This window comes from Bos taurus, chromosome 11 (genome assembly GCF_002263795.3).
Source record: "Bos taurus isolate L1 Dominette 01449 registration number 42190680 breed Hereford chromosome 11, ARS-UCD2.0, whole genome shotgun sequence".
Lineage (NCBI taxonomy): Eukaryota > Metazoa > Chordata > Mammalia > Artiodactyla > Bovidae > Bos > Bos taurus.
Window position 1 is genome coordinate 73,003,778 of NC_037338.1, and position 27,048 is coordinate 73,030,825.

At 47.8% G+C, this 27,048-nt stretch overlaps 1 protein-coding gene across 4 annotated transcripts in view; it reads left to right on the plus strand.

Moving 5' to 3' along the window:
• Window positions 1-2,672: 2,672 nt before the first annotated feature.
• OTOF (otoferlin) overlaps window positions 2,673-27,048 on the plus strand; it is an 88,092-nt gene continuing 63,716 nt past the window's right edge. For 2 of the 4 annotated variants that reach the window (XM_015473545.3, XM_015473546.3), the window contains exons 1-2: window positions 2,673-2,939; window positions 17,501-17,559. In XM_015473545.3, the coding sequence (XP_015329031.1) occupies window positions 2,861-2,939; window positions 17,501-17,559 (138 nt within the window). In that variant the 5' untranslated portion in view covers window positions 2,673-2,860. The remainder of the gene's footprint in view (window positions 2,940-17,500; window positions 17,560-27,048) is intronic. The other 2 variants (XM_005213063.4, NM_001144107.1) reach the window with 2 other exon arrangements.

Consider the following 27,048-nt stretch of genomic DNA (forward strand, 5'->3'; position numbering starts at 1 on the left):
TTCACAGCTTCTGAGCTGATTCTGCCCGTGGACCCTTTGCCCTGGGTTCTGTGTGTCTATGTTCTCTTCTTTTGCTTGAGGGCCAGTACCATATCATATGCACGTCTGAAACCCCACACCTGGCACTAGGAGTTCAGAACATGTTCACTGAACAACTTTATACTAGAAAGTGAAAGCGCAAGTCACTCAGTCATGTCCAACTCTTTGCCACCCCATGGACTCTACAGTCCCTGGAATTCTCCAGGCCAGAATACTGGAGTGGGTAGCCTTTCCCTTCTCCAGGGGATCTTCCCAACCCAGGGATTGAACCCAGGTTTCCCACATTGCAGGTGGATTCTTTACCAGCTGAACCACAAGGGAAGCCCAGGAATACTGGAGTGGGTAGCCTATCCCTTCTCCAGCAGATCTTCCCAACCCAGGAATCGAACTGGAGTCTCCTGCATTGCAGGCAGATTCTTTATCAACTGAGCTATCAGGGAACTAACAGTCAGCCCAATGGGTAATAGTCAGGAGAGTAGAAATTAAAAAGTGGGCTCTGGCTTAGGTATCAGAAGGGTCAGTGGCTCAGCTGACAGGTACTCTGTTCTGACCAGGTGGAATTGCTACAGCTTTATAGATATGGAAACTGGAATTCAACAAGGCTCCAGGCCTTGCTTAGGGCAAGTTCAAGGACTTTTTCCTAAAGATGCACAGGTCTATAGGAGGCCTCATGAAACTCAGCCCCTTCTTGAGAACCTCCAGAGGGCCTAGGGAGAGGATGGACCTTTTTCCCCTGTAATGCACCTACAAACCTTACAAAGATCACCTGTTAGCCTTAGGGCTGGAACATGCTAGTGAATTTACTTTTTTAAAAAAAGAGACATTCAACATCTATTTAATTAGACATTCACTTTTATTGCATAAATACAATATTCTAAAATATTTTTAACTCAATATGACTGGATAAAAGTGAGAAAGGAGAAGAATTTGAGGAATGGAAGAGAGAGAAGGAATTAGAACACAAAGAAATAGAAAAAATAAGATAGAACAGGAGGGAAACACCTAGAAGGAAGGAAGCTCTTGCGACATCCTACAGGTCACTTGGACTGTAGAATTCGAAGGGAGTAACCTCTTGTCACATGCTGTAAGAATTTAATATTTCTTTGTTTTTAACCTTTTGACTGTTCAGTTAGGTCACCACGATCACTGTTTTATCCTGTCAACAGTCACTGAATAGCCTACCATCCTCAGGAGACTGTGCAAGCCTCTAAGGCTGCACAGGGGCAGCGGTCCAGGGTCTCCCAGCTCGGGGGTCGGGGGAGGTAAGTGGAGCAGCCCAACGAAGCAGTGGATGAGAGGGGGTAGGGGCATCACAGACAAGGACCGACCCAGCTCAGGTGCCGTGCAGCTGCAGAGACACTTCCAGCTGAGTCTAGCCGAGAAGCTAAGGGTGCAGCAGGGCATTCCATGCACAGCAAATCTAAGAGCAAGGGTGCAGCTGGCCCTGCAAAGGCTCCAGGCTCAGGGATTCCAGCCTCCAGTGTCCCTGTCCCCCTGAGCCCCTCCTGGGTGTGCTGCTAGAAGAAAGGAGGGCCAGTTCTCCTTTGGTCCTTAGAAATTCTGCTGCAGACACCCCTTCCCCCACCCCTGGGAGCTGACAGTTCTTCCCCAGCACATCTTGCCACCCTTGGCTGTAGGACAGCGTGGGGTTAGTGCCTGGGACCTAAAGCATTGCCTTTAGTAAAACATAAGCCTCGGAGGCCTTCACAGTCAGGCATCTCCAATCACGCTGAGCCTGGCTCCTGGGCTCCCCAAAAGTACCACTTCCACCCTCCCAGATTCCAAGGGGTCAGGACTGGCCTCTTGGGGTCATAACCTCCATGAAAGCAGAAGGAGGAAAGCATTCGCCTTTCCTCTTAGGGTTTCCCTGATGGCTCAGATGGTAATGCAGGAGACCTGGATTCGATCCCTGGGTCGGGACGATCCCCTGGAGAAGGAAATGGCAACTCACTCAGTATTCTTGCCTGGAGAATTCCATGACAGAGGTGTCTGGTGGCATACAGACCATGGGGTCACAAAGAGTGAGACATGACTGAATGACTAACACTTTTCTGAGGGTCCAGCCAGCAGGCACAGCCTGGATGCTGCCTGGTAGATGCTGGTTTTCCAGAGGCAGGGCCGTTGGCTGGGATTTCTACCTAGCACAGTGTGACCACCCCACCCCCCAAACAACCAGGCCTGCCCCATCCAGGCCCCCTGAGCCTGGTGGGCAGCAGCAGCCTTGCTGGCCAACTTGACTGGTGGAGGGACAGCGAGGATCACCCTGAAACTGTGCAACAGCCTAGCTTCCGGTGCACAAAGGTCATCAGGTTCCCTCTCCTCCACGGGAGGGGGTGCCGCCCCACCCCAGCCTACCCCCTCATGCCCACTCCCTTCTGCCCACTCCTGGTGGCAGGAGAGCTGGCCTGGCAGGCCCTGTGGAGGGGTGGGCTGGCAGCCCCGCTCCAGGAGCTGTGAGAAGACACCTGAAGCTGAGCAGAGCTTTATCTGGGAGCAGGCAGCTGCTGAATAATGAATTCAGACTGTCTGCACTGCTAGGCTGCACTCAGGCGCACAGAAGACACACACACACACACACACACACAGATACACACACGCTGGGCTGACAACTTGGAGGGGCGGGAGCTGGCAGGGCTATGAGTCTCTGTGAGTCGCTGGAGGGAGCCGCTGGGCCTGGTTGCCTTGGTCTCTGTGGGCAGCATCGGAGGGAGAGGAGGCGGCAGAGAGGAGGGAGGCGTGAGTGTGCTGAGTGCTCCATCCACAGAGCTCGCTCCTTCCCCAGCTGCTCCCTCCTGGCGGTGCCGGGGCTCCCCGCACCAGCATGGCCCTGCTCGTCCACCTCAAGACAGTCTCCGAGCTGCGGGGCAAGGGTGACCGGATCGCCAAAGTGACTTTCCGAGGTAGGGAAGCCCCCATCTTATGGGGACCCCCAGCTCTGGGCAGATGGGATACAGCAGAGAGGGAAGGAGGGATTGGAAAACTTCTAGCACGCTTGGGGCAACAAAGCTTCTCACGGGCAGCCATCTGCCCCTTGCCAGGCTAGCCATTATGATTTCTCGAAAATCATGGTCCCCCTGTTTCAGTATCTGCGTGTATGTCTCTCCCTGCACTGGCCAATGTGCCAGCCAGAGGATTTTAGAGTCCTTGGCCTACAGGAGGTCCTGGGGAGGCAAAAGCAAGAACCCCATCCCCCAGGCTCAGGGACCCTGGGCCCCCTCCTCCTCTCTCTCTCCCTCCTGCAGGCTGGTTTCCTTGGCCACAGAGTGGAGGTGGGGTCCCAGCCTGGAAGACCCAGGCTCCTAGAAACCAGCATGATGGAGATACTGTTGGCTTCTTCTAGGTCTGTCTGTGGTCAGGGATCCTTTGAGCCCCACGAGCCTCTCTCACTGTCACTTCTCTTCCTAGCCCCCTAGCATCCAGTCACCATTTACTATGACCTCTGTGCCACAGCTGGGGGCTGGGCATGACCCAGGCCTGGCCCTCGACGAGCCCACATCCAGTGAGACAGGAGGACCAGGGGACAGATAATAGGAGAGGTGCGTGGTACGATGAGGATGGGGACAAAAGTAGCATGCAAGCTACAGAAGCAGCACCCTGACGCAGGCTGGGGGCAAGGTAGTCAGGGAAGGCTTCCAGGAGGAGGTGACACCACAGCTGAAACCCAAGGGAACAGCAGGAAGGAGTAAGGTGAAGAGGTAAGGACACAGCAGACAGAAGTGACAGGATGCCCAAGGTCAGGAGAGGAGCTGGAACATGGGAACAGACCGAGGCTCCGTGAGCCTGAATCCCAGAGTAGGTATGAGCAGAGCAGACGCGGCAAGGCGGCCTTCACTCTGGGGACAGTGGGCAGTCCCTGAAGACCAGGAGTCCCGGTCTTGGCCCTTGGGCCACAGCCCAGCCTCCTGGGCCAGGAGCATCTCTGGCAGCCTTTGACTGAAAGCCAGGTGCTCCTCATTAGACATGGCCCTTCCTACCCTGGAGAGGGGCCTGAGGGTGGGGACAGGGTGGGTGAGCAGAGGAGGAGCTAAACAAAGCCACCAGACTAAAGAGCAGAATGAGCATCAGGGCCCAGGCTGGACACACGTCTGCACCTGTGTCAGGAGGGAGAGGGGAGACCATGGGGCAGCCTTCCCAGGAGGTCTCCAGCAGCCCCTGGGGCATCCATATCACCCCCTTGGTTAGGCCAGCTCTGGGCACCAGGCCCTGGGTTGTCCTGAGGCCTGCTCTCGTAGGGACAGGCAGAGGTAGAGGGGCTGTGGTGTCCCTGCTGACAGGAGGGAGAGGAACAGGGCCTGGCTGCCTGTTGCTCCCCGCACTCCCCCAGACTGCTTTCTCTGCAGCGCCCTAGATCTCCACGTGCCACCTGCCGCTGGTGCTGCCTTTAGAAAAAGCAAGCATGTCCTCTCAAGGGTCCCTGTGTTGGACAGAGCACAGTATTTTGGCCTTTAGCTACAGGTTGCAATATTGCTGCTATGGCAGGATAGTCCAGGCTGCACACACCAGTCCCATTTGCAGGCAGAGAAACCAAGGCGTAGAGAGATCCGTGTATCCTTGGTGGAGGCACCGAGGCATGGTGGGCCCAATCCACAAGTCCTCACCCCCAGCCCTAGTTCTCTGCCCTCAAGGCCTCTTTATCCCTTCTGGTGAGCTGGGGGTGAGCACCTTGTCTGTCTGATGTTCACCTTTTTCTTTGGGCAGTGGGGCCAGTCCTTGCCTCAGAAACTAGCCTATTTGCAACCTGTACCTTCTGGACTGAGTGGAGGGTCCACTTCTGAGCTCTGCCTCTGGAGTGGGCAGTGGTAGGTAGAGCTCCCGAGGAGGGGGGTTAGGGCAGCAGGAACAGACAGAGGGCAGGTTTCCAGAATAAATCCACTGCAACAAACAGAGATGCCCCAGTCATTCACCTGCTGCTGCCAGCAGTTGACTATAAATGCCCCCATAGACCGACACTAACTATAATTCAGAGGAAACTGACTCACTCTAGACTGTTCCACAACACCCCCTGCACACAACCACTGGTGTCCAGGCAAGTGCCCGGCAGGGAGAAATGAGAAGACAGTGAACAGTAAGAGGGAGGTGCTGGCCCTGAGCTCCCCAGATCCCTTGAGTAAAGCTCAAGGCCAAGTGGTATAAGGGAGCACCAGGTGAGTTATGTATGGCCCTGGTACACAAACTGGTTGAAATACAGCTTGACTTTCTGTGCTGTGCCCTCTAGGACACCAAGGAAAGAGCTCTATGGGACTCTGGTAGAGAAATCTCTAGATATAGGGTCAAAAGCCCCCTGGGTCCCACCTGGGTCCTGCTCCAGACTTAACCTCTCTGAACCTCAGTTTCCTCATCAGTAAAATGGGCATGATAATAAAACTCATCTCATCAGGTTGCTGGAGAAGACAATGGCACCCCACTCCAGTACTCTTGCCTGGAAAATCCCATGGATGGAAGAGCCTGGTAGGCTGCTGTCCATGGGGTTGCTAAGAGTCGGACGTGACTGAGTGACTTCAATTTCACTTTTCACTTTCATGCATTGGAGAAGGAAATGGCAACCCACTCCAGTGTTCTTGCCTGGAGAATCCCAGGGACAGGGGAGCCTGGTGGGCTGCCGTCTATGGGATCACACAGAGTCAGATATGCCTGAAGCGACTTAGCAGCAGCAGCAGTGCACAGCTGGCTGTGGACATGGCTCCATGCCTCTGCAGGCCTCCTGAGGGGTGTGTGCCTACCTCCTCCACTCTTCACAGCACTCACATGTGGGTGGCAGGATCTTCTCTGCCAAAAGCCCTTGGTGATAAATGCCCCCCTACGCCGACCCAGCCAGACCAAACCAGTGCAGACCTCGGAGAACAGCAGAGCATACTGGATACTGCCCAGGCCTCTTATGCCCTGATGAGGAGGAGATCATTTTATGATGTTGAAACGACCATAAAATTGGCCTCTACTATAAACGGCCCTCAGCAAAAATGCTGCTGGAAGGAAATGTGCTCAAGATCAGACTTGCAAATAATTTCCCTGAACTGCCAAGTCTTGGTTATCTTATCCACCTTTACTGATAACAAAAAAGCTATATCCCTTCCACCTACTCCCATCCCTGGGTCCAATCTTTTTTTTTCATTATTAACTTTTTAGAATGGAAAATCTCAAATAAATACAACAGTAAGGAAAATAGTACAATTGCCCTCAAGTTCTCCCCATGCAGTCTTAACAGCTATCAACTCATGGACAACCTTGTTTCATCTGTACCCCTTCCTACTCCCACCCTCCAAATTATTTGAAAGTAAATCCCAACACCACACTATTTCCTCTGTAAATAGTCAGTATATAGATATAAAAATCAAGGGCTAAAAAACCCCACATATCATTCACAAAAATAACAATAATTCTTTAGTATTATCAAGTATTCAGTCAGTGATCAAGTTTCTAATTGTCTCATTGATGTCATAAACTCTTTCCCAGTTCATTAAAAGCTATATTTTAATGTGTTTTGTAAGTCAAGTGTTTAGTCATTTGTTCACTCCTTTCATTCATCCAGGTAATAATATTCATTGAGAACCAATTATGAGCTAAGTGCTATTCCAGGCAATGGGGTGACGGCAGTCAATGAGACAGACATGATCCTTGCCCTCAAGGGGAAGACAGCCATTGTACAGGTCACTGTGAGTGTGATCAGTGTTCTGGAAAGGGAGTGACAGGTGCCAGGCAGCATGGGGCGAGGGAAGCCCACTCAGACCAGGAGCTCCCGAAGCCTCCCTAAGAGAGTGAGTCAATGACTTGAAGCTGGAAAAGCACACAGGCCCAGGGAGATTTGCTGAGCAGGGGGTGGGCTGATATCTAAACACCCTTGAGCAAGGATAGTATGTTGGCAGAAATAACACTCACAAAAGGCCCCAGTGCAGGCAGAGGGGCTACTGTCAGTACAGACATAATGGTGTGGAACTGTGTCAAGGGCTTGGGGAACACTGCATGCTGGCAGGGCCTGGGCTGGGAGTGGGTGGAGGGGAGGCTGGACTCAAACACAGAGGGTTTCAGCGTCACACCCTGGAGTCTGAACTTTGCCTTGTGAGTGGGAGTCACCGAGGCTCTTGGCAGGAGAATGGGGTGGGGAGATCTGATTTGGGGAGGCACACTCTGGAGGTCAGAAGCCGAGGGAGGGGCAGTGGCACAGGCAGAGGGTTGCACCTCAACAGGGGGCTGTGGGTTTGGAGAGAAGGGGTGGCATTGGTTCAGAGAGGGGGCAGCTCTGGGGTTGTCGGTAAGCAAGAAGGCAGGGCCAGTGTGCCTCTGGATTCCATACTGAGTACCTAGGTGGACAGTGAGGCCATCAATGGAGCATGCAAGGAAGAGCAGGTTTGGGGCACACAAAGAGGATGAGCTTGCCTGCAAGTCATTCTAGTGAGCATGTCCCCCGGGAAGTCAGAAATTTAACTCGGTACCCTGTATACCCAGGAAAGGGGTTGGAATCCAGTGGTTGGGAATCCAGATGGTAAGGTCTAGGAGACGGTGAGATATGCTTGGTTCTTACGGGACTGCTGTGGGATCAAATGAGAAAGTTGATATACATGAAAGGCTCTACAAACTAAATTGCTGTGCAACGTAAGGATTATGCTAATTATTCCAGGGCCCCTCATGCTACAACCTTCTATATAGAGAGAAAGAGAGTAGACTGTGACCCTGGGGACCCCATGGACCCAAGGATTGGTGGGACAGGAGTTGTCCTTTGGACTCCTGCCCATTGTTGACACCCCAAATTCTGCCAGACATGAAGATGATGGGGTGAAAACACCTGGAGCCATCACCATCCTGGTGGGCTCCTACAGTGCAGGTACCTCACCAGGTTCCCTGGGGCCAGCACAATGCACAGAACAGACCCCAAACAGGAGAGACAGGGAAGCAGTACAACTTATAGGTGCAGCAGGAGAAGCCAAGCAGTTAGCAGCGGGGGATACTGAGGCCCCGAGCCAAGCAGCACCAGTCAGTGATCTGTTTCCTCCACTGACAGTTCCAGAAAGGGCTCCTGAGACAGAGAATACCACGTGATCATTTCTACCTTTGGCCTCTTACCTCTTTGCTGCCTGGACTGATCTACCCCCAAGAGGTTGGCTCAACAGTCATTGCTTCTATTTATTTTATATTTCTAAGCAAACAGGCTCATCAACTTAACTGGAGGTCAGTTTTCACTCAATGGCTTTTTTAAAAAGCCAAGGTTTAAGAAAAAGTCAGGACTGCAGTTTTAACAGTTTTACCCCATTTAAGGATGTAAAAAGAGTCACCTTTCCATTATGCTTCATTATCTTCCCAGTGCCTGACACAGGGAAGGTACTCTGCACAGCTTGTGGGTCACTGAGACCTCAGCCTCTTCCATCTGTAACAGAAAGGGAGAACCTAAGAGGCACCAGTTGCTGAGTGTGTAGCTGGTTCTGTCCTAGGTGCAAGGGGAAACACCACACTCTCTCTACCTTAGTGCCTGGGTCTGAAAAAAATGGGAACCAGAACCATCAGTCACACAGAAGAATCAGTGTGAGGCAGCACCTGCAAGGAAGTACAGGTACATCCCTCTGAGCCAGAGGGATGGGGTTTACAATCCCTGCCCTGCCCCTGCCTCTCAGGTGGATCCCTGACCTAAGCCTGAGTTACCACTGAGTCCCTGGGTGTTAATAGGGTGAGGGAAGGGGAAATAAATAAGTGGAGGTAAGAAACTATATTTGAGTAAGATTTGCGGAAAACAAAGGGTAAGAGGTAGATGAGGCCTCCATCTAACTGAGAAATGGGGCAAAGGAAGGGACAACCTTCCCTGCGGGAACCCCAGGGACTCTACAGAACCCAAACCTGGCTCTCTGAGTTGCTGGTGATCTTTGGAGAGCACACACTATTTAAGGAACTGAAGGAATAGCTACTTTCCTGGAAATTTTTTTTCAATAGAATTTCTTCATTCTACTGCACCACATCGGTTGTCATTATAAAGTTCAATAGAATGTGTTCCTCATAGGTGAAGAAGTGTTATTACAGGAGAGAATCAGAAACGACTGAACAATAAAGTCCTTAGAGACATGGAAGTTTTGACAGCATCAACAAGCACCTTGACCTAACTGACATTTCTAGAACCTTTCACTCCCAAGCTGAAAAAATACACATTCTTCTCATAGGTACACCGAGTACTTATCAAAACAGGCCATATACTAGGTAATTAAAGTCACAATATATTTCAAAAGACCAACATCTTACAGAGTAGATTTTCTGACCCCACTGGCATTCAATTAGAAATAAAATACATAAGAGATCTTTAAAAGTTCCAAATATTCAGAAATTAAATAATACCCTTCTAAATAACCTGTGGCCAAAGAGAAAACAAAAGCAAAGTTATGACATCTCTAACTGGAGGTTAATGAAAATACAACGCATCAACATTTATAGCTTTAAATACTTACAGTAGAAAAGAAAAATACATACAATCAATGATTTAGGTTCCTGACTTAAGAAACTACTAAAAGAAAAGCAAATTAAACCCAAGAATAAAAACATTATGCTAAGTGTAGTAAGCCAGGCTCAAAAGACCATATATCATAGGATTCCATTTGTATGAAAAGGTCAGAATAGAAAAAATATATAAAGAAAGAAAATGGATTAGTTGTTGCCAGGGGCTGGAAAGAGGATGAAGGGAAGTGATTGTTAATGAGTATGGGGTTTCTTTTGGGGTGATGAAAATATTCGAGAATTAGTGATGAAGGTTGCACAACCTTATAAGTATACAAAACTCACTGATTTGTACACTTTCAGTGAGTGAACTCTATGGTTTGTGAATTATGTTTCAATAAATAAAAATGCAATCTAAATGATTAAACCCACGGATAATAAAAAGAAGAAATAGAAGACAAACAACACAGAAAAATAACAGAGTTTTTAAAAAAAAATAAATAAAATAGGACGGAGGAGCCTGGTAGGCTGCAGTCCATGGGGTCGCGAAGAGTCAGACACGACTGAGTGACTTCACTTTTCACTTTCATGCATTGGAGAAGGAAATGGCAACCCACTCCAGTGTTCTTGCCTGGAGAATCCCAGGGACGGGGAAGCCTGGTGGGCTGCCGTCTCTGGGGTCGCACAGAGTCGGACGTGACTGAAGCGACTTAGCAGCAGCAGCATAGCAAGATTGAGCAAGAAAAAAAACAAGAAAACACAAACTACCAATATTAAAAAGGAAAGAGGGGATATAATTACATTAAAAGGAAAATGAGGGAATATTATGAATAATGTTATCTCAATAAATTTCTACAACTTAGATGAAAGAGACAAACCCCTTGGAAAATAACTGACCAACATTGACACAAAAAAGTCCAGTACCTATTAAAGACATCAACTTTGTATAACAAGGATAATAATGATGTTGATGGTGGTGGTGTAAACTGCTCTTCCATAAAGAAGACTTCAGGTCTGGATAGCTTCACTGGTAAATTCTAAAAAATACTTAAAGAAAAAATAATGCTAATCTTACACAAACTCTCAGAAAATAGAGAAGAACAAACACTTTGTAACTCATTTTTGATACCAAAATCTGATAAAGATTTTGTACAAATAGAAAATTAGAGCCCAATATGCCTCATGAACAAAGATGTAAAAATACTTAACAAAATATTAGTGAGTTGAGTAGCACTATACAAAAGAGATAGCACATCGTGACAAGTGAGCTTTATCCCAGGAATGCAAGGTTGGTTTAGAATTGTAAAAATAATGACTGGCTAGAACTCTAGTACCAATGTTGAATAAAAGTGGACAACCTTGCCTTGCTTATGATATGGATACAGAAATGGCCAATAAACACAGTAAAATGTGATCGTCATCAGTCACTGGAAAAATTAAACTCAAAAACCAAAATCAATTACAACTTGACATGCACTAAAATATAAAAGTCTGACAATAACCAAATGTTGGTGAGGATACAGAACAATTACATTTTTTTACATTGTGGATGGGATTATAAAATAGTATAATCACTTTGCAAATCTGTTTGGCAATTTCTTCCAAAGTTAAACATAAACATATGCTATAACCCAGTGATTCTGCTATTAGATATTTCCCCAAGAGAAATGAAATGATAGTTGCACAAAAATACTTTTGCAAGAATGTTCACAGCATCTTTACTCACAACATTTCATGACATTGAAAGCATTCCCGAAAGTATGAACAAGAAAATGGATAAACAAATTATAATCTATTCATACTACAGAAATTGCTCAACAATAAAATTGAATGAATTAAGATATATGCAACCACAAAACTGCATTTTGGGTGAATCACAAAAGTATTACATTGACTGCAAGAAGTCAGACACACAAAAGTACATTTTGTATGATACCATTTATAAAAGTTTAAAATCAAAAGTTAGAAATCAGAGCAGTGGTTTACCTATGAGGGGTAGAGATTGATGGAGTGGGGGTAGGGGGGCAGCGCAGGGAAGGAATGTCTTGAGAATTGGAAATGTTCTTGATCAATGTGTCTTGATTATATGGTGAGCACAAAAGTATATGCATTTATCAAAACTTATTGAGTTGTGCACTTAAGATCTGTGAATGCAATACTGTAAAGCAATTATCCTTCAATTAAAAATAAATAATTTTTTAAAAGAATCTGTGAACGTAAATTTTACCTTGTTTAAAAAAAGAGCTAATCATACCTAAAATACCTAGACTTTGAAAAATATTACGTAAGATGAGGTGTAAAATTGCTCCTGATTACATACTACTAAAAATAAGCTACAAAATGTGATTCATAATAGAGGAAACCATTTTTATATTTAAGACACAACTTAAATGTCAAAGGAAAAAGCAGGACTCTTTAGCAGAAATAGCCATCTTTTAATTGGGTAATGAGCTATGTACTACGCGTGTAAGCACTATCATGTTCTCCATTTCATGGATGAGGAAACTTAGACAAAGACGGGTTAACTTATTCAGGGCATACGGCCAGCAAGTGTTAGAGCCGGGCTTCGAACTCAGGGAACCTGGCCCACGAGCCTACCATCCCATGGCCCCTTGTGCTTGTAAGGGACTTGATGCTTTACTCAGACTTTCACACAAACAATCTTGCTGACCCTCACAGTGGTTCCAGGATGTAGGGTTGTCCAGGTTAATTGCCCCCAGTTTAGAGATAATGGGCTTCCCAGGTGGCACAGTGGTAAAGAATCCACCTGCCAGTTCAGGAGGCACAAGAGAGGTGGGTTCAATCCCTGGGTCAGGAAGATCCCCTAGAGGAGGAAATGGCAACCTGTTCCAGTATTCTTGCCTGGGAAGTCCTATGGACAGAGGAACGCAGCCGTCTACAGTCCATGGGGTCACAAAGAGTCAGGCACATTAGAGATGATGATTCTGAGACCCCAGGGGTGAAGTAGCCAGCTCCAGGCCAGCTCCAGCATGAGCCTCAGTACATGGCCCGGAACCTGGGCCAGACTTGGCTCTTTTTCTGCACACAGGGCCCTGCCTCCCCACAGTCATAGAAGTAGCTAGCCTTTGAAAAGGAACAGGCTGACTGGAACTGGGGGGAATGAAAATAGCAGTGCCACCCCTCCTGAGTTGCTGTGGGGGAACAGGGGGAGAGAAGATTCTGGGGCCATCATAGCAACGTGATAGGGAATGGGGCCAGGCCACCCTCCATACAGTCCATACCAGGCAGAGCAGACAGTGATCAGATCAGATCAGATCAGATCAGTCGCTCAGTCGTGTCCGACTCTTTGCGACCCCATGAATCGCAGCACGCCGGGCCTCCCTGTCCATCACCAACTCCCAGAGTTCACTCAGGCTCATGTCCATCGAGTCAGTGATGCCATCCAGCCATCTCATCCTCTGTCGTCCCCTTCTCCTCCTGCCCCCAATCCCTCCCAGAATCAGAGTCTTTTCTAATGACTCAACTCTTCGCATGAGGTGGCCAAAGTACTGGAGTTTCAGCTTTAGCATCATTCCTTCCAAAGAAATCCCAGGGCTGATCTCCTTCAGAATGGACTGGTTGGCTCTCCTTGCAGTCCAAGGGACTCTCAAGAGTCTTCTCCAACACCACAGTTCAAAAGCATCAATTCTTCGGCGCTCAGCCTTCTTCACAGTCCAACTCTCACATCCATACATGACCACCGGAAAAACCATAGCCTTGACTAGATGGACCTTTGTTGGCAAAGTAATGTCTCTGCTTTTGAACATGCTATCTAGGTTGGTCATAACTTTCCTTCCAAGGAGTAAGCGTCTTTTAATTTCATGGCTGCAGTCACCATCTGTAGTGATTTTGGAGCCCAGAAAAATAAAGTCTGACACTGTTTCCACTGTTTCCCCATCTATTTCCCATGAAGTGATGGGACCGGATGCCATGATCTTCGTTTTCTGAATGTTGAGCTTTAAGCCAACTTTTTCACTCTCCACTTTCACTTTCATCAAGAAGCTTTTGAGTTCCTCTTCATTTTCTACCATAAGGGTCGTGTCATCTGCATCTCTGAGGTTATTGATATTTCTCTCGGCAATCTTGATTCCAGCTTGTGTTTCTTCCAGTCCAGCGTTTCTCATGATGTACTCTGCATATAAGTTAAATAAACAGGGTGACAATATACAGCCTTGACATCCTCCTTTTCCTATTTGGAACCAGTCTGTTGTTCCATGTCCAGTTCTAACTGTTGCTTCCTGACCTGCATACAAATTTCTCAAGAGGCAGATCAGGTGGTCTGGTATTCCCATCTCTTGAAGAATTTTCCACAGTTTATTGTGATCCACACAGTCAAAGGCTTTGGCATAGTCAATAAAGCAGAAATAGATGTTTTTCTGGAACTCTCTTGCTTTTTCTATGATCCAGCGGATGTTGGCAATTTGATCTCTGGTTCCTCTGCCTTTTCTAAAACCAGCTTGAACATCAGGAAGTTCATGGTTCACATATTGCTGAAGCCTGGCTTGGAGAATTTTGAGCATGGTCTGGCTAATTTGAAACAATGCAAAGAAATGGGAGTGGCAGGTCTCAGTCACAAGCAGAGTGCTTTGCCCTTCTTCTCAGCTCACACAGGGAAAAGAATAATGTCAGGTGCTGACACGGCCCAGAGGGCTAGGTCCTGGGCAAAACTGCCATGTCCCTGAAGCTTGTCCTCAGGACATTCTCTTTCCCCTTAATGGTCCACTGCCCCCAACCTCAGGCCCTCTCAGGATCCCAGGATACCCCCCTTCACTCCAGGTCTTCCTTTGGGGGGCTGCTCCCTGAGGGGAGAGCCTTTTCATTCTTCCCTTCACCATCACTATCTCTTGTCCTGCATCCCGCTCCTTCCGGCTCCATTGTCTGCTTCAACCATTCAAACCTTTGCTCACTCTGTTCTCTGCCTGAGTCCATTCTCTCTCCCTTTCCCTCAGTCTCTCTGAATTTCTACATTCCATCTGACCTTCCAGTGTTAACTGCCCATACTTCTACCCATACTTCTCCCCTTACTTCTGCCCCTTGACCTGCTAAGTTGAAGTCATTTTTCTTTCTCCTGTGTTCTCAATTTATTTTCACCTTTTTGCATGCCAGCAACCAAATTTTGCCTTATATAGTAGCCTTTTACATGCCCAACCTATCCTCACCTTTAGATAGTAATAAGGTTCTTCAGATCACATCCTGATTCTAATTATCTTTGTGAAACACCTGGCCCACCCTCCTCCATGGCCAAATGACTGTGCTTTCAGCAGAAATAGAAGACCCTTTTGCATGCGAGAATGAGTGAACATACACCAGCTCACAGCCCAGTCGCTACATGCCTGCCTATTCTCAAGGTCTGCTCTAGCAAGGTAAACTGGAAGAGAGGGCTGTTTGGTACAGATGGGATGTTTCGCACCCTTAAGTCACATTGCATGAAAGCTAGTGCTCCATCCCGCATGACGAGACAAGAATCTCATTTAGGATAGTAGTGGCAGCATGGATATTTCCAAATGTCAAATGATATACAACTTACTTGGATTAAGCTTTGGACTCCTGGTCCGCTCTATTTGGATATATCTGATGTCATGACACTCATTACAGTGTGATCACAGAGTCTGCTATTCAAACTTCATTTATTGACTCAAGGAGGATTTTATTTCAAACCAAAGAGCTCAGCTCTATCCCATAAGCCTCCAAAGGAATGAAGGATGCTGTTCAATTTTCCCCATCTAATCTCCTGCTCATTCTATCCACAAAAGCCTCTCACCTGTAGGGAACAGCCATATCCTTTCTCTCAAGCCTTATTCTTGATCTCGGTGGCAACAATGGTGATTGCATATTGGGATTTTCAATGGTTTTGTCTGAAAGTCATTTAAAATGGAGCTGAAATGTCAATAAGACTGGTATTGAATAGACGTGAAGTGGAAATGAACTTGAAATGAGTGAGTAATCCCCACTGATAACTTGGAAAGGGGCTCTGCTCTAGTGAATAGAAAAGGACCACCGGCATGATCGCTGCCCCTGTACAAATCCTCCTAAAAAGTGAGTTTCCAAAACTGCTTAATGACATTCTCTTTTCTTAATAAGTTGTCCTTTACACTGTTCTGTACCATTGATTTGATTTTTTTTTCCAGAAACTTTTTTTTTTAATATCTAGAGGCAAAATTTAGCTCATCCTGTTTGACAATATTCAACCACATTTAAATCCCCGGAGCCTAAGGCAATGAGGTTTTACTGCTTTTCGAAACAGAGTCCTGATGTTTAAATTGTGCAGTGGCTGATTTCATGGTATTTTATGTCTTTTCCAATGAGGCTGTAGGAAATAGACAAGCAGTGGAAGGTTTGAACCCTGGTGGCTTCAGGCATGTTTGAACCCTGATAGCATCTTGCACTGTCCCTCCCACCCGCCCTCACCTCTGGCTGGGTTGCTCAGTTTCACTCCAGGAATCCCTTGAACACAGCCATATCCAGGCTTCATTACCATCTTCCAGGATGAAAAGGCCTTTGATTATTCCGAGCAGCAGGTCCTTGGGGGAGCCCCAATGCACAGATATGCTCACCTGATTCTCAATTTGTGTTGCGTATTGCCTGCGGGAAAAATTAAAAGAGGCTCAGGTACCATCCTTCATGCTTCCCTCTCCTCTCCCGGCTGCCTTGGGGTTTGTCGTTGAGATTTTTCTTTTCAGTTTTTTGTTTTGCTTTGTTTTTGTCCTGGGTTAGTGCTAAAAAGTCTTTCTCTCCCATCTGTCTACTCCATATCTATTTTTTTGTCTCTAGCTTTTTCTTTATACCTTTGTCCCCATTATGAGATGCCCCACATGCCTCCCCACATGCACCCATCCTCCAAGCGCACACACACACACACACACGCGCGCGTGCACACATACATACACACACATAAACACACACACACCCTTCCTCAGACCATCCACCTAGACACAAACACCATGGCTGCCTCCTTGTCAGCTCCATTCTGAACTAAGACTTGCTTCTAAATTCTAAAAACCAGGCAAGCCCTGGAGATCTCTGTACCAAGCCTCATTACACAGATGAGGCCACCAAGGCCAGAGGAGAGAAGTGGGTCCCAGGGGACTGGGGCCCCCTCACTATGGAGGATCAGAGGGCACTCACTCCAGCGCCTCCCTGGCTGGGTGCTGATCCTGCCAGGTCTCCAGGTATTTCCAGGGAAAGGAACATGGCGTGCTCCCCCACCACCAAGTCTCACTTGAGTCCCCAGCCTGCCCACCAGAGACAACCCACACTAACCTTCAGAATGGGGCAGATTTCAACCTGGAAGTAGCGCTTCAGTGGAATGGTCCACTGGTTTAGGTTTGTTGTTGTTCATTTGCTCAGTTGTGCCCAGCTCTTTGCGACCCCATGAACTGCAGCACACCAGGCCTCCCTGCCCATCACCAACTCCCGGAGTTGACTCAAACTCATGTCCATTGAGTTGGTGATGCCATCCAACCACCTCATCTTCTGTCGTCTCCTTCTCCTCCTGCCTTCAATCTTTCCCAGCATCAGGGTCTTTTCCAGTGATTCAGCTTTTCACATCAGGTAGGCAAAGGATTGGAGCTTCAGCTTCAGCATCAGTCCTTCCAATGAATATTCAGGGTTGATTTCCTTTAGGACGGACTGGTTTGATCACTTTGCAGTCCAAGGGACTCTCAAGAGTCTTCTCCAGCACCACAGTTCAAAAGCACTGATTCTTCGGCACTCAGCCTTTTTGATGGACCAACTCTCACATCTGTACATGACTGCTGGAAAACTGTGCCACCTGGGCAGCCCTGGTTTAGGTTGGCGGGGACTTGAAAGCATTCTTTAAGTTATAAAAGTGAAGCACAATCACTGAAAATGTCAAACTCAAGTGGTAACAGTAAAAAAAAAAAATCAAAGCATGATGCTTTCAATATCTTCTCACTTCCCCTGCCCACTGATGACCACTTTTAATGGTTTGAGATCTTTGTCCATTCACAAATAAAAGAACAGTGTTTGGGGATTTTTAAATAAGCAATTTGCTGTCCAGGAAGGGCTGACTATAATTTCCTCTTTTCCCCACCAGGGCAGTCCTTCTACTCCCGGGTCCTGGAGAGCTGTGAGGATGTGGCTGACTTCGATGAGGTAGGAAGCCCTTGGGGCAGGACAAGTCCCTGCCCAGAGGGGAACCAGCATCTCCCTGCTTCCTGGGTATGCACTGGGCCACACAATGGGGGCGGGGGAGCTTAGGTGGAGGAGCTCCTTGCTTCCTGGGAGGAGGCAATGATGGGAGTTGTGGAGGCATCTTCCTCTCTCCTCCACCCAGATCCCTCTCAGGGACCTCTGTACAGGAGAGCCCCATGTGGAGTGACTGGCTCAGACAAAGGCCAATGGGCCCATTCAACAGGCCTAGAGCAGCTTCCCTTCCCATGTTCCCTGGGCATAGGAAGCCCTTGCTAATTGACCTGGCTTCCCACAAGTACAGTCTCACCCAGACCTCACCCCTTCCTCTCCAAGAGTCAGTGGACTGTTTCTCCCACTGTGTCTTTCCAGGAAGTTTTTTTTATTCTTTGGAACCTGGGTTGGGAAGATCCTTTGGAGAAGGGATAGGCTACCCACTCCAGTATTCTTGAGCTTCCCTGGTGGCTCAGACAGTAAAGAATCCACCTATAATGCGGGAGACCTGGGTTTGATCCCTGGGGTGGGAAGATCCCCTGGAGGAGGGCATGGCAACCCACTCCAGTATTCTTGCCTGGAGAATCCCTATGGACAGAGGAGCCTGGTGGGCTACAGTCCATGGGGTCGTGAAGAGTCAGACATGACTGAGTGACTAAGCACAGCACACAGTTATTTCCCTCTTTTTATTCCATATTTCATATATTCTTGTCTTCTCTCTGTTTTTCTTGGTCAGAAAGAAAGAAAATCTTTTGCTAAAGATTTGTTTATCTCATTAATCTTTATAAGGAACCAGCTTTTGGCTTCATTAATCTTCCCTGTTGTTGTTCTCCATTTCATTGATTTCTGCCCTTTTCTTAATTATTTCCCTTATGTCTATTTATTTTATTCTACTCTGTGGCTCTTTTCCTAACTTCTTGAGTGTTAAGCCTTTATTTTTTAACTTTCCTTGTTCCTTAATAAATGTATTTAAATCTTGGTCTATGTACAGTTTTAACTGTATTCTATAAACATTTACATATAATATCTTCACTATTACTCAGTTTTAAATATTTCTTACATTCCCTTATGATTTTCTTTTTAAATCCAAGAGTTATACAATAATATGTTGTTAGTTTACAAATATATTTATGAAATTATAGCTCCTTATTTTATTCACTTCTAATTTTATTGCATTATGATCAAAGAACAGAGTCTGTATGATATAGATCCTTTGGAATTTACTGAGACTTTTATTATGGCCTTAATTTGTGGTCATAAATGCTCCTTTTGTTTAAAAGGAATTTGTTCAGTGTGGGGTTCTATCTGTAACTCAGTATAAACTTGACTGTATATTATATAAAGTCAAGCTTATTATTAATATTATTCAAATTTTCAGAGGTCCTGGTTATTTTTCTCTGCTTGATCTGTCAATTTCAATAATGATGTAATAAAATCTACTGCTACAATTATTGATTTATGTATTTCTCCCTGCAGTTCTATCAGTTGTTGCTTGATGTGTTTTGAAACTTAACCAGTTGCCTGTTACATTCATTATGGCTGTATCATCTTGCTTACTTTTCCTTCTACCAGTATTTAATGGCTTTCTATGTCTTTTATGTTGTTTTTGCATTAATTTCCATTTTATCAGATATTCAAGTTGTTATCTCAGCCATTTTGTTTCATTTGCCTGGTATATCTTTTTCAATCATTTTAATTTCTTAGTATGTATTATTTCATGCTCTTATTTTCAATCATACTATGTTTTTAATGGAGAAGGCAATGGCACTCCACTCCAGTACTCTTGCCTGGAAAATCCCATGGACAAAGGAGCCTGGTAGGCTGTAGTTCATGGGGTCGCGAAGAGTTGGATATGACTGAGCGACTTGACTTTCACTTTTCACTTTCCTGCATTGGAGAAGGAAATGGCAACCCACTCCAGTGTTCTTGCCTGGAGAATCCCAGGGACGGGGGAGCCTGGTGGGCTGACGTCTATGGGATCGAACAGAGTCAGACATGACTGAAGTGACTTAGCAGTTAGCATGTTTTTAAAGTCAAATGTGTCTTCTTAAGGCATATATTATTAGATCTTATTTTTCCCCTCCAATATGAGAATCTCTATGATTTAATTGATTAGTTTAACCCATTTACCTCTGAAATTGCTATTACTATAAGGCTTATTTCTACCACCATCTTATTTTATATTTTCCATTAACTATACTTTCTGTTTCTTGTTTTCCCCTACTTTCTAGCTTTCAGTTGGGTAAATGGAATTTTTCTTGTTAATTGAAAAGCTATGCATTCTATTTTTGTTTTCAAGGTAGTCACCCTTCCATACTCATATTTATGTAATCCTACTGAGTGCTCAAACAAATAAGTAATTATAATTTTTCTTAATGTGACAAGTATCTTAATACTCCCTCATGCTTCTTTGATTTTCCCACTTCAGCCCACATCCTCATGCTGATATTGTCTAGGTTAGAATTTTAATTCTAGTTTCTTAGGATTGTGTGTTCTCTTTTTCCTTTATTTGTCCTAGCCGTCTTTGTTCTTTTGGAAGACAATAGTCTTCACCACGATACTTGATCACCTTTACTTCTCATATCTCTTGAAGTATCTCTTGGAATTGTTTTTCTTCTTATTTGAGTACCTCCTCCAAAAGCATTTTTAATTTGAACCTTTATGTAGCAAACTTTCTAAAGCTGTATAAATCTGAGAACATATTTCTTATTTTTTCAAATTGGAATGAGAATTTCACTAGATATGAAATTCTAAGCTTGAAGTTCTTTCCTTCACAACTTCAAAAATATCATTCCCTATTACTGGTGGGAAATCCAGTGGTCGCTGATTCTTGTCTGTTGGTGGGTGATCTTTTATTTCTCTCTGGAAAATAAAATACAATACATTTATCTTTGAAGTTCTTACGTTTTATTATAATGTGTCCAGTTGTGGGTTTCCTGATATTTCCTGTTGTGCACTATTTTGTGAGCTCTTTCAAATCTAGGGCCTTTCAGCTTTCACTTACCATGGAAGATTCCATCTCCATTATTTTTTCCAAATATTCAGTTTTTATAGTGTCCTTGCCTCTTCAGTTCCTATGATCAGATGTCAGTACTACCTCTAGCTCCATTTCTTAGCTTTTCTGTTTTGCTGTTGTTCGGTCATCCTTTCCTGTTGTCTTCTGAGGGAGTTCTTCAGATGGATCTTCCCGGTTACTGATGCTCTTTTTTCTTATGACTCCTTAAACTTGTTTCATATTGCTGATACCGATTTTTATGGACCATTCATTCTAATGATTCTGCTCCAGCTGTACAGTTCAGCATGTTGTCTTTCTTTTATAGACGAGGTACTCGCCCCATCTTTTTACTTTGCTCTGTTTGAGCTCCCTTGGTATCAGCTACCCTGGCTGGTAATGAGTACTGAGCAGCCATCAGAGGCTGCTGTGTCAGTCTCTAGGGGCTGAAGGGCAGGTGAGAGCACCGGGGGGCCCAGTCACCACAGAAAGAGTCAGGGTCTCATCTCTAAGACTTAAAGGAGAGACATGGTTGACAGAAGGCAGGCAAGACTTTTTAACAAACTAGCTCTGGGGGTTCAATGAAAGGAGGTATGAGGCAGCTGGTCTATCAACAGCTATTTGTATTAAACCTCATCCTAGTAGGGTTTATGTCACAATTTTATCAGTCAAGGAGCTATCAGCCATTGCCCCAGAGTAATGCCAGGGAGCGATAAGAACAGAACTTGGGAAGACTTCCTCCAACTTGCTCTCCCATAGCTGCTTCCCCTCCCTCTCCCTTCCCCCCAACTCATGTGTCAGCTCCACAGCCTTTGATCTCCCTGGGCTTCCCCCATCTGCCTGTCTGTCTGTCACTTCCTAGAATCCATATTTCCCTCTTGCCTCTCCAGTTCCTACAGGGTTGACTTTGGGGTGAGAAGCAGCCATCCTAAGTCACCATCTAGGCTCAAAGCAGAAGCTCCACTTGACTCCAGAAGAACTTACCCCATCTTTCCTGGTCTTGCCGCTCACTTCTGGCTCTGTTTGGACTGGGCAAGGCCTTGTGGCAGCCTGTTCCCTTTGACATTAGCCTTTAGCTAAGCAAACTCCAGGTGTGCTAGGAGAGCTGTTGTCTCAGCCTCACTCTGGGCCCATCCCACATGGCAAGCTGTGTCTGCAATCCCAGAGCTGTTGGCACAGGGAGCACGGACTCAACCTCCCCACCAGGCTCAGGCCACCAAGGACCATCGCAGCCCCCAAGCTGTACCCTCCCCAGTGAGAGCTCTGCCCTTGCCTTCTCTGCCTCCTGGCTGCGTGACTTTCAGCCTCACTTTCTAAGCCTCAGTGACCATATTTGTCAAACGGAGCTGATAATGAGTATGAAGTCTCTCTGTAAAGCCATGATCAAAATGAGGCATTATTCCCTGGTGGCTCAGATGGTAAAGAATCTGCTTGTAGTGTGGGAGACCCAGGTTCAATCCCTGAGTCAGGAAGATCTGGAGAAGGGAATAGCAACCCACTCTAGTATTCTTGCCTGGAAAATCCCATGGACAGAGGAGCCTGGCGGGCTACCGTCCAGGGGGGTCACAAAGAGTCAGACACAACTGAGCAACTAACACACACACACACAAGCCTGGTGTCTCGGCCTCAGACAAGCCCCACCATACAACCCCCTGTTCTTTCCCCTCACCCCCTCCTCAGGCAGAGCCCCAAGGTGCAGGGCCTGGTTGGGTTAGGATGCAGGCAGCCTGGCTCCATCTCTCAGCTCTGCTTCCCTAGGCCTCTGCCCCCCCACCCCCGTCAGCTGGGCAGAGCCTGTGACTCCCTCCTCACCAAATCTCCCAAGGGACATGTCCACCCGGGCCTCTAGCCTGTGAGCAACCTGATGCCCCGTCTAAGGACACTGTCACTCTTTTCCATTAACTGTACCCTAGGACACCTGAGCCCTGGGTATACATGACATTCCAAGTTAATCACCATGTCCTTCCTCCTCCTAGTGCTGCCCAGCAAGGGGCGGGGGCGGGGGAGTCAGTCCTGCTGCCCTGAGCCCAGGACCACGTTCTGGGCACCTGGTGTGTGTGGGTCCAAAGAGATGCCCCCAGAATGCAAGAGCACACACAGATCCCTGCAGAAACCTGGGCACTGGGAGCCTCCAGGCCAGTGTAGAGACACCAGGAAGGGGTGGAAGCCAGGGAGTTATGAGTGAAAGCATGTGCCTGGATCAGATAGCAGCGTCAAGGTGGGGAGAAGTGGTTCTCACCTGGGGAAATTTACACCCACCATGGGTCAATAGGGAAGTTGCCAGTTATCACAGTGGGGGACGCACTGGCACTTGGTGGAATGGGGCATGGATGCTAAGTGACCTGCAGGGCCCAGGCCCCCCCACACGAGAGGGACTTGCCCATCACTTCCCTGGTGGGCAGCCCCGTGGGAAGATCACAGCAGCAGTTTCCCACAGCAGCACCGCACTGCGTCCTTAGCAAAGCCTCATTATTCCAGTCTCCACAGCAACCCACAGGTGAGGAAACTTGGGCTCAGAGAATATGTCTCCTTCCCAAGGTGACAGCTGTAAGTGGCAAAGACAGGGCTCTAAATCCTGGCTTAGATGAGATTCTAAGCCCCCTCTGAAGGCAGAGTAGAAAGCTGCTTGGCCAGCCCCCCATTGCCCCTGCAAGGCTTTGCTGGCATCTCTCTACAGCCCTGTCTCCGTTTCTCCTTCTAAGAAACAGTTCGCAGCCTGGCTACCACTGGTCAGCAGAGCACACACAGAGCAGGGGAGGCTACCCTCCCACCTCCTGCCAGGCAGAGCCCAGAGATCTCTCCAAATAGCCTGGACTACACCCACACTTGGACCTGTCTCCCCATCCTGGAGTAGACAAGTCCTAGACTCTCCTGGCTGATTCCTGAAAAAACCGGCCTGTCAGTGGTTCCAGAAAAAGCTTGAGAAAGGAAACCTCAGCTGCCCCTTGCAAAACCTCCAAAGGCCTCTTGGCTTCCCAGGAACTCCTTTTTCTCACTCTGATTGTGCCCAGGGCCTTTGGGAACCAGCTCGGTGAGGTATAAACACATTGGCCTGGGAGTCATGAGCCCTGGACTTGATTAACACTGAGATCTTGGGCTGGCCACTCAACCTCTCCAAGCCTCAGATTCCCCTTCAGAAAAATAGGAACAGACTCCTTGCTCTCTCTGCCTTATAGAAATGTGGCATGGCTGAAAATGAAACGAAAGATGTGAAAACAGATGTCCCTCCCTCCTCTACTCAGAAAAGGATGAGAGGGCCCGCAGCAGGTGGGGCTGACGAGCCTGAGTTGGGGGACTGGGGGCTGACAGAAAGACAATGCCCTGTTCAACAATGGTGGAAATAGAGCCTGGACTTGGTGTCTTCTTTCCCAAAGGCTGGAACCTGAGATCCTACATTTAACCTACAACCATGGAGAAGCTAGAGAGAGAGGGATTATTCCCTGGTGGACCAGACACACCTGTCTTGTCCATTACTGGTCTGGCACAGGGCTCAGGGAAATGTTGCTGAGTCAAAGAATGAACAAAAGAATGAACCCAACCTGAGACTTGGGTTTAACTTTCCAAGATAAAGAGAGAGAGACAGCCTTTGTGCCAGGCCAGCAGCCAGCGAAGGCCCCTGGGAGGAGAGTGGGAGGGGAAGGGGCATGGCCACCCCTAGCCTATTTCTAGCCATCTTGTTTTGGCCTTAACCGTGCTCTCTGAGGGCCAGACTCCCTAAGAGAGGCCAGAATAACAATAGTACTTGTAGGAATAGGAGCCCCTGTGATGTACTGAGCCAGGCCGAGAGCTCACATGAGCCTTATATCTCACTGCAATGCACTGAGTGGGCATTTCCCTAGGCAATGAGTAGCACATGAGGATTCGAACTGGAGTCTAATTCCAGAGCCGATGGCCACTTACAAAATGGACAAGGCTCAGCCCTGCCCTTGAAGGGCTCAGTCCAGTGGGGAGATGGACCTAGAACAAAAGAGATACAGTATGAGCCTTCTGAGCCCAGAGAAGGAGACGTCATCAGCCTGGGGGGCGTGGAGGGTCAGATCTCATTTTCCCATTTTGCTTGTACCTGGAAGACATGGGCTGTGAGCAACGTGGGTCAGGAACACACCTGTCTGTTCCATTACTGGCCTGGCACAGGGCTCAGGGAAATGTTGCTGAGTCAAAGAATGAACAAAAGAATGAACCCAACTTGAGACTTGGGTCTTTAACTTCCCAAGTTAGAGGTCTCTTTCCATTGCACCCTACAGCTTTGCAACGCATCCTAATATCCTCCCCCTAAAACTAGAGGACTGTCCCTTTAAGGACACTACCTTGCTGATTTAAGATGGTTTCAAACTTACTTGATGAAGCCCAGGATAACCCATATCATTCTCCAGCCCACATCAGGGAAACCTTTCCGTGGAGTCCTAGATCGCTGGGGCTGATAGGACGCATAACTCCGCCGCCCTGGCTGTCACCTGCCAGGTCACAGCCAAGCCTAGAGCAGGTGAACTGGGTCACAGTTCCACACTCCAGACAGAGGTCCTCTTTCCTCGTGCGTGCATGCGTGTTAAGTCACTTCAGTCGTGTCCAACTCTTTGTGACCCTATGGACTGCAGCCCACCAGGCTCCTCGGTCCATGGAATTTTCCAGGCAAGAATACTGGAGTGGGTTGCCTTCCTCTGGGGGATCTTCCCGGCCCAGGGATCAAACCTATGTCTCTTTTGTCTCCTGCATTGTCAGGCAGGTTCTTCACCACCAGTGCTCTTTCCTCTTCCCCACCCATCCCTAATGCTTGCCACCTTATTTCTGTCAATGTCCCCATCACAGGCTGCAATTTCAGGTCTGTGTCTCTCTTCAGAACTACTCAGGAGCTCCCAAGAGACACCCCTGCTTCCCCACACAGAGCCCAGCACAGAGGAGGTGTTTAGCAAACATAGAAGGTACTCAGCAAACATTGCCCCTACGTGGGGCTTGCTGGCTCATGACAACTGGAGTGGCAGTATTTGGCTCAGCGACTACCTGGAGAGTTTGGAGGCTGACATGAGATGGGACCTTAGATGATACATGGGCTCCCTTGGCTGAGTCACTAGGCCACTGATGTCAAGGCATCTCCAGAGTTAGCAGGTACAACCCTCCACGGCTGTGGCTGCAGGAAGAGAAGCATGTTGGTGCTACCTCAGGCTGGAGAGAGGCTCTGTCCCCAGCAGGCCCATGCAGTCCCTGCAGTGTCCATCCCCAGGATGCCAGGCCTTATCCCAGCTCCTGGAAGGAAGAGTAGCACAGTAAAAGTCACTATAATGAAGCACCATGTTGATTAGGGTTCTGTGCCAATGCCTCACCAGCCTCACGGGAACCCCCAGAAGCAGTCCTGGGACGTCACCCCCACTCTCCAGAGGAAGAGGAGGAGATGTGGAGAGGGGAACTAGCCCGGCCATACCCTCAGGCCAGCAAGGACAGCCCTGCAATCAAGGCAGCTGTGTGAGGCCTGTTTGTTGAGCACCCTCCATGTGGCAGGCTGAGTGCAGAGAGACCCCCAGGGAGCCCTGCAGCCTCTGCTCAGGCTCTGAACAGCTGAGCGGGACAGTCACACTATCCCAGGAATTCTGGGGACCATGGGAAGGGAGGGGGCTGGCGTGTGGAGGAGAAGGCCCAGGCAGGAGCCACTGATGCCAGACCTCCCCGACGTGAAGCCGCCTCCTAGAGAGAGCCACAGATAGCACGGGGGCTGTCACAGTCAGCGGGGGCTGCGCAACAAACCACCCCAACGCTTCGTGACTCGAATCATCCACATTTTCATGTTTCTCAGGCTTCTGTGGGTTGTCTGGGCTCAGTGGAGACTCCTTCTTGGAAATGCTAAATGTGTTCTCTCAGCTGAAGAATTCCTGAAAGGGCATCCCGGTGGGCTTCCTCTGGAGTCTCACCTCACATCAGGGCTCCCCAAGGCACCCCTCCGACCCTCACTGACTGCCCTCCTCTTTGCTCAGCAAACGGGTCCATCATGGTGGCCTGCTTTTCTCTGTTGGCCCTGGTGACCCAGTAAACTGCACCCTGACCACGAGGCAAGCCAGCGCCTGGAATGGGCAAGTGGAAGCCACAAGCTGTGTCCCCCTCTGGCCCCCTTTTGTTTGAAATGACTTCCTGTTTCCCAGTTCCTCTGTGTGTGTTGTGTATGCTTAGTTGCTCAGTCGAGTCCAACTCTTTGGACCCAATGGACTGCAGCCCTCGAGGTTCCTCTGTTCATGGGATTCTCCAGGCAAAAATCCTGGAGCTGGTAGCTATTCCTGTCTCTTTGTATTCACCACGTCACTCTTCAACACCCCCTTTCACAGTTCCTTTTTCTCCCACCCCTTCCCTCCTTCAGGTGCCAAAATCCAATGCACAGACCCTCAGGTGACTCAAACACCCATTCCCCTTTGTTCTAAGAGAACCAAAACCTTGGTGCCACCCCCCAGGCCCTCTCCTCCCTGCACCGTGGCTAATGATTAGGG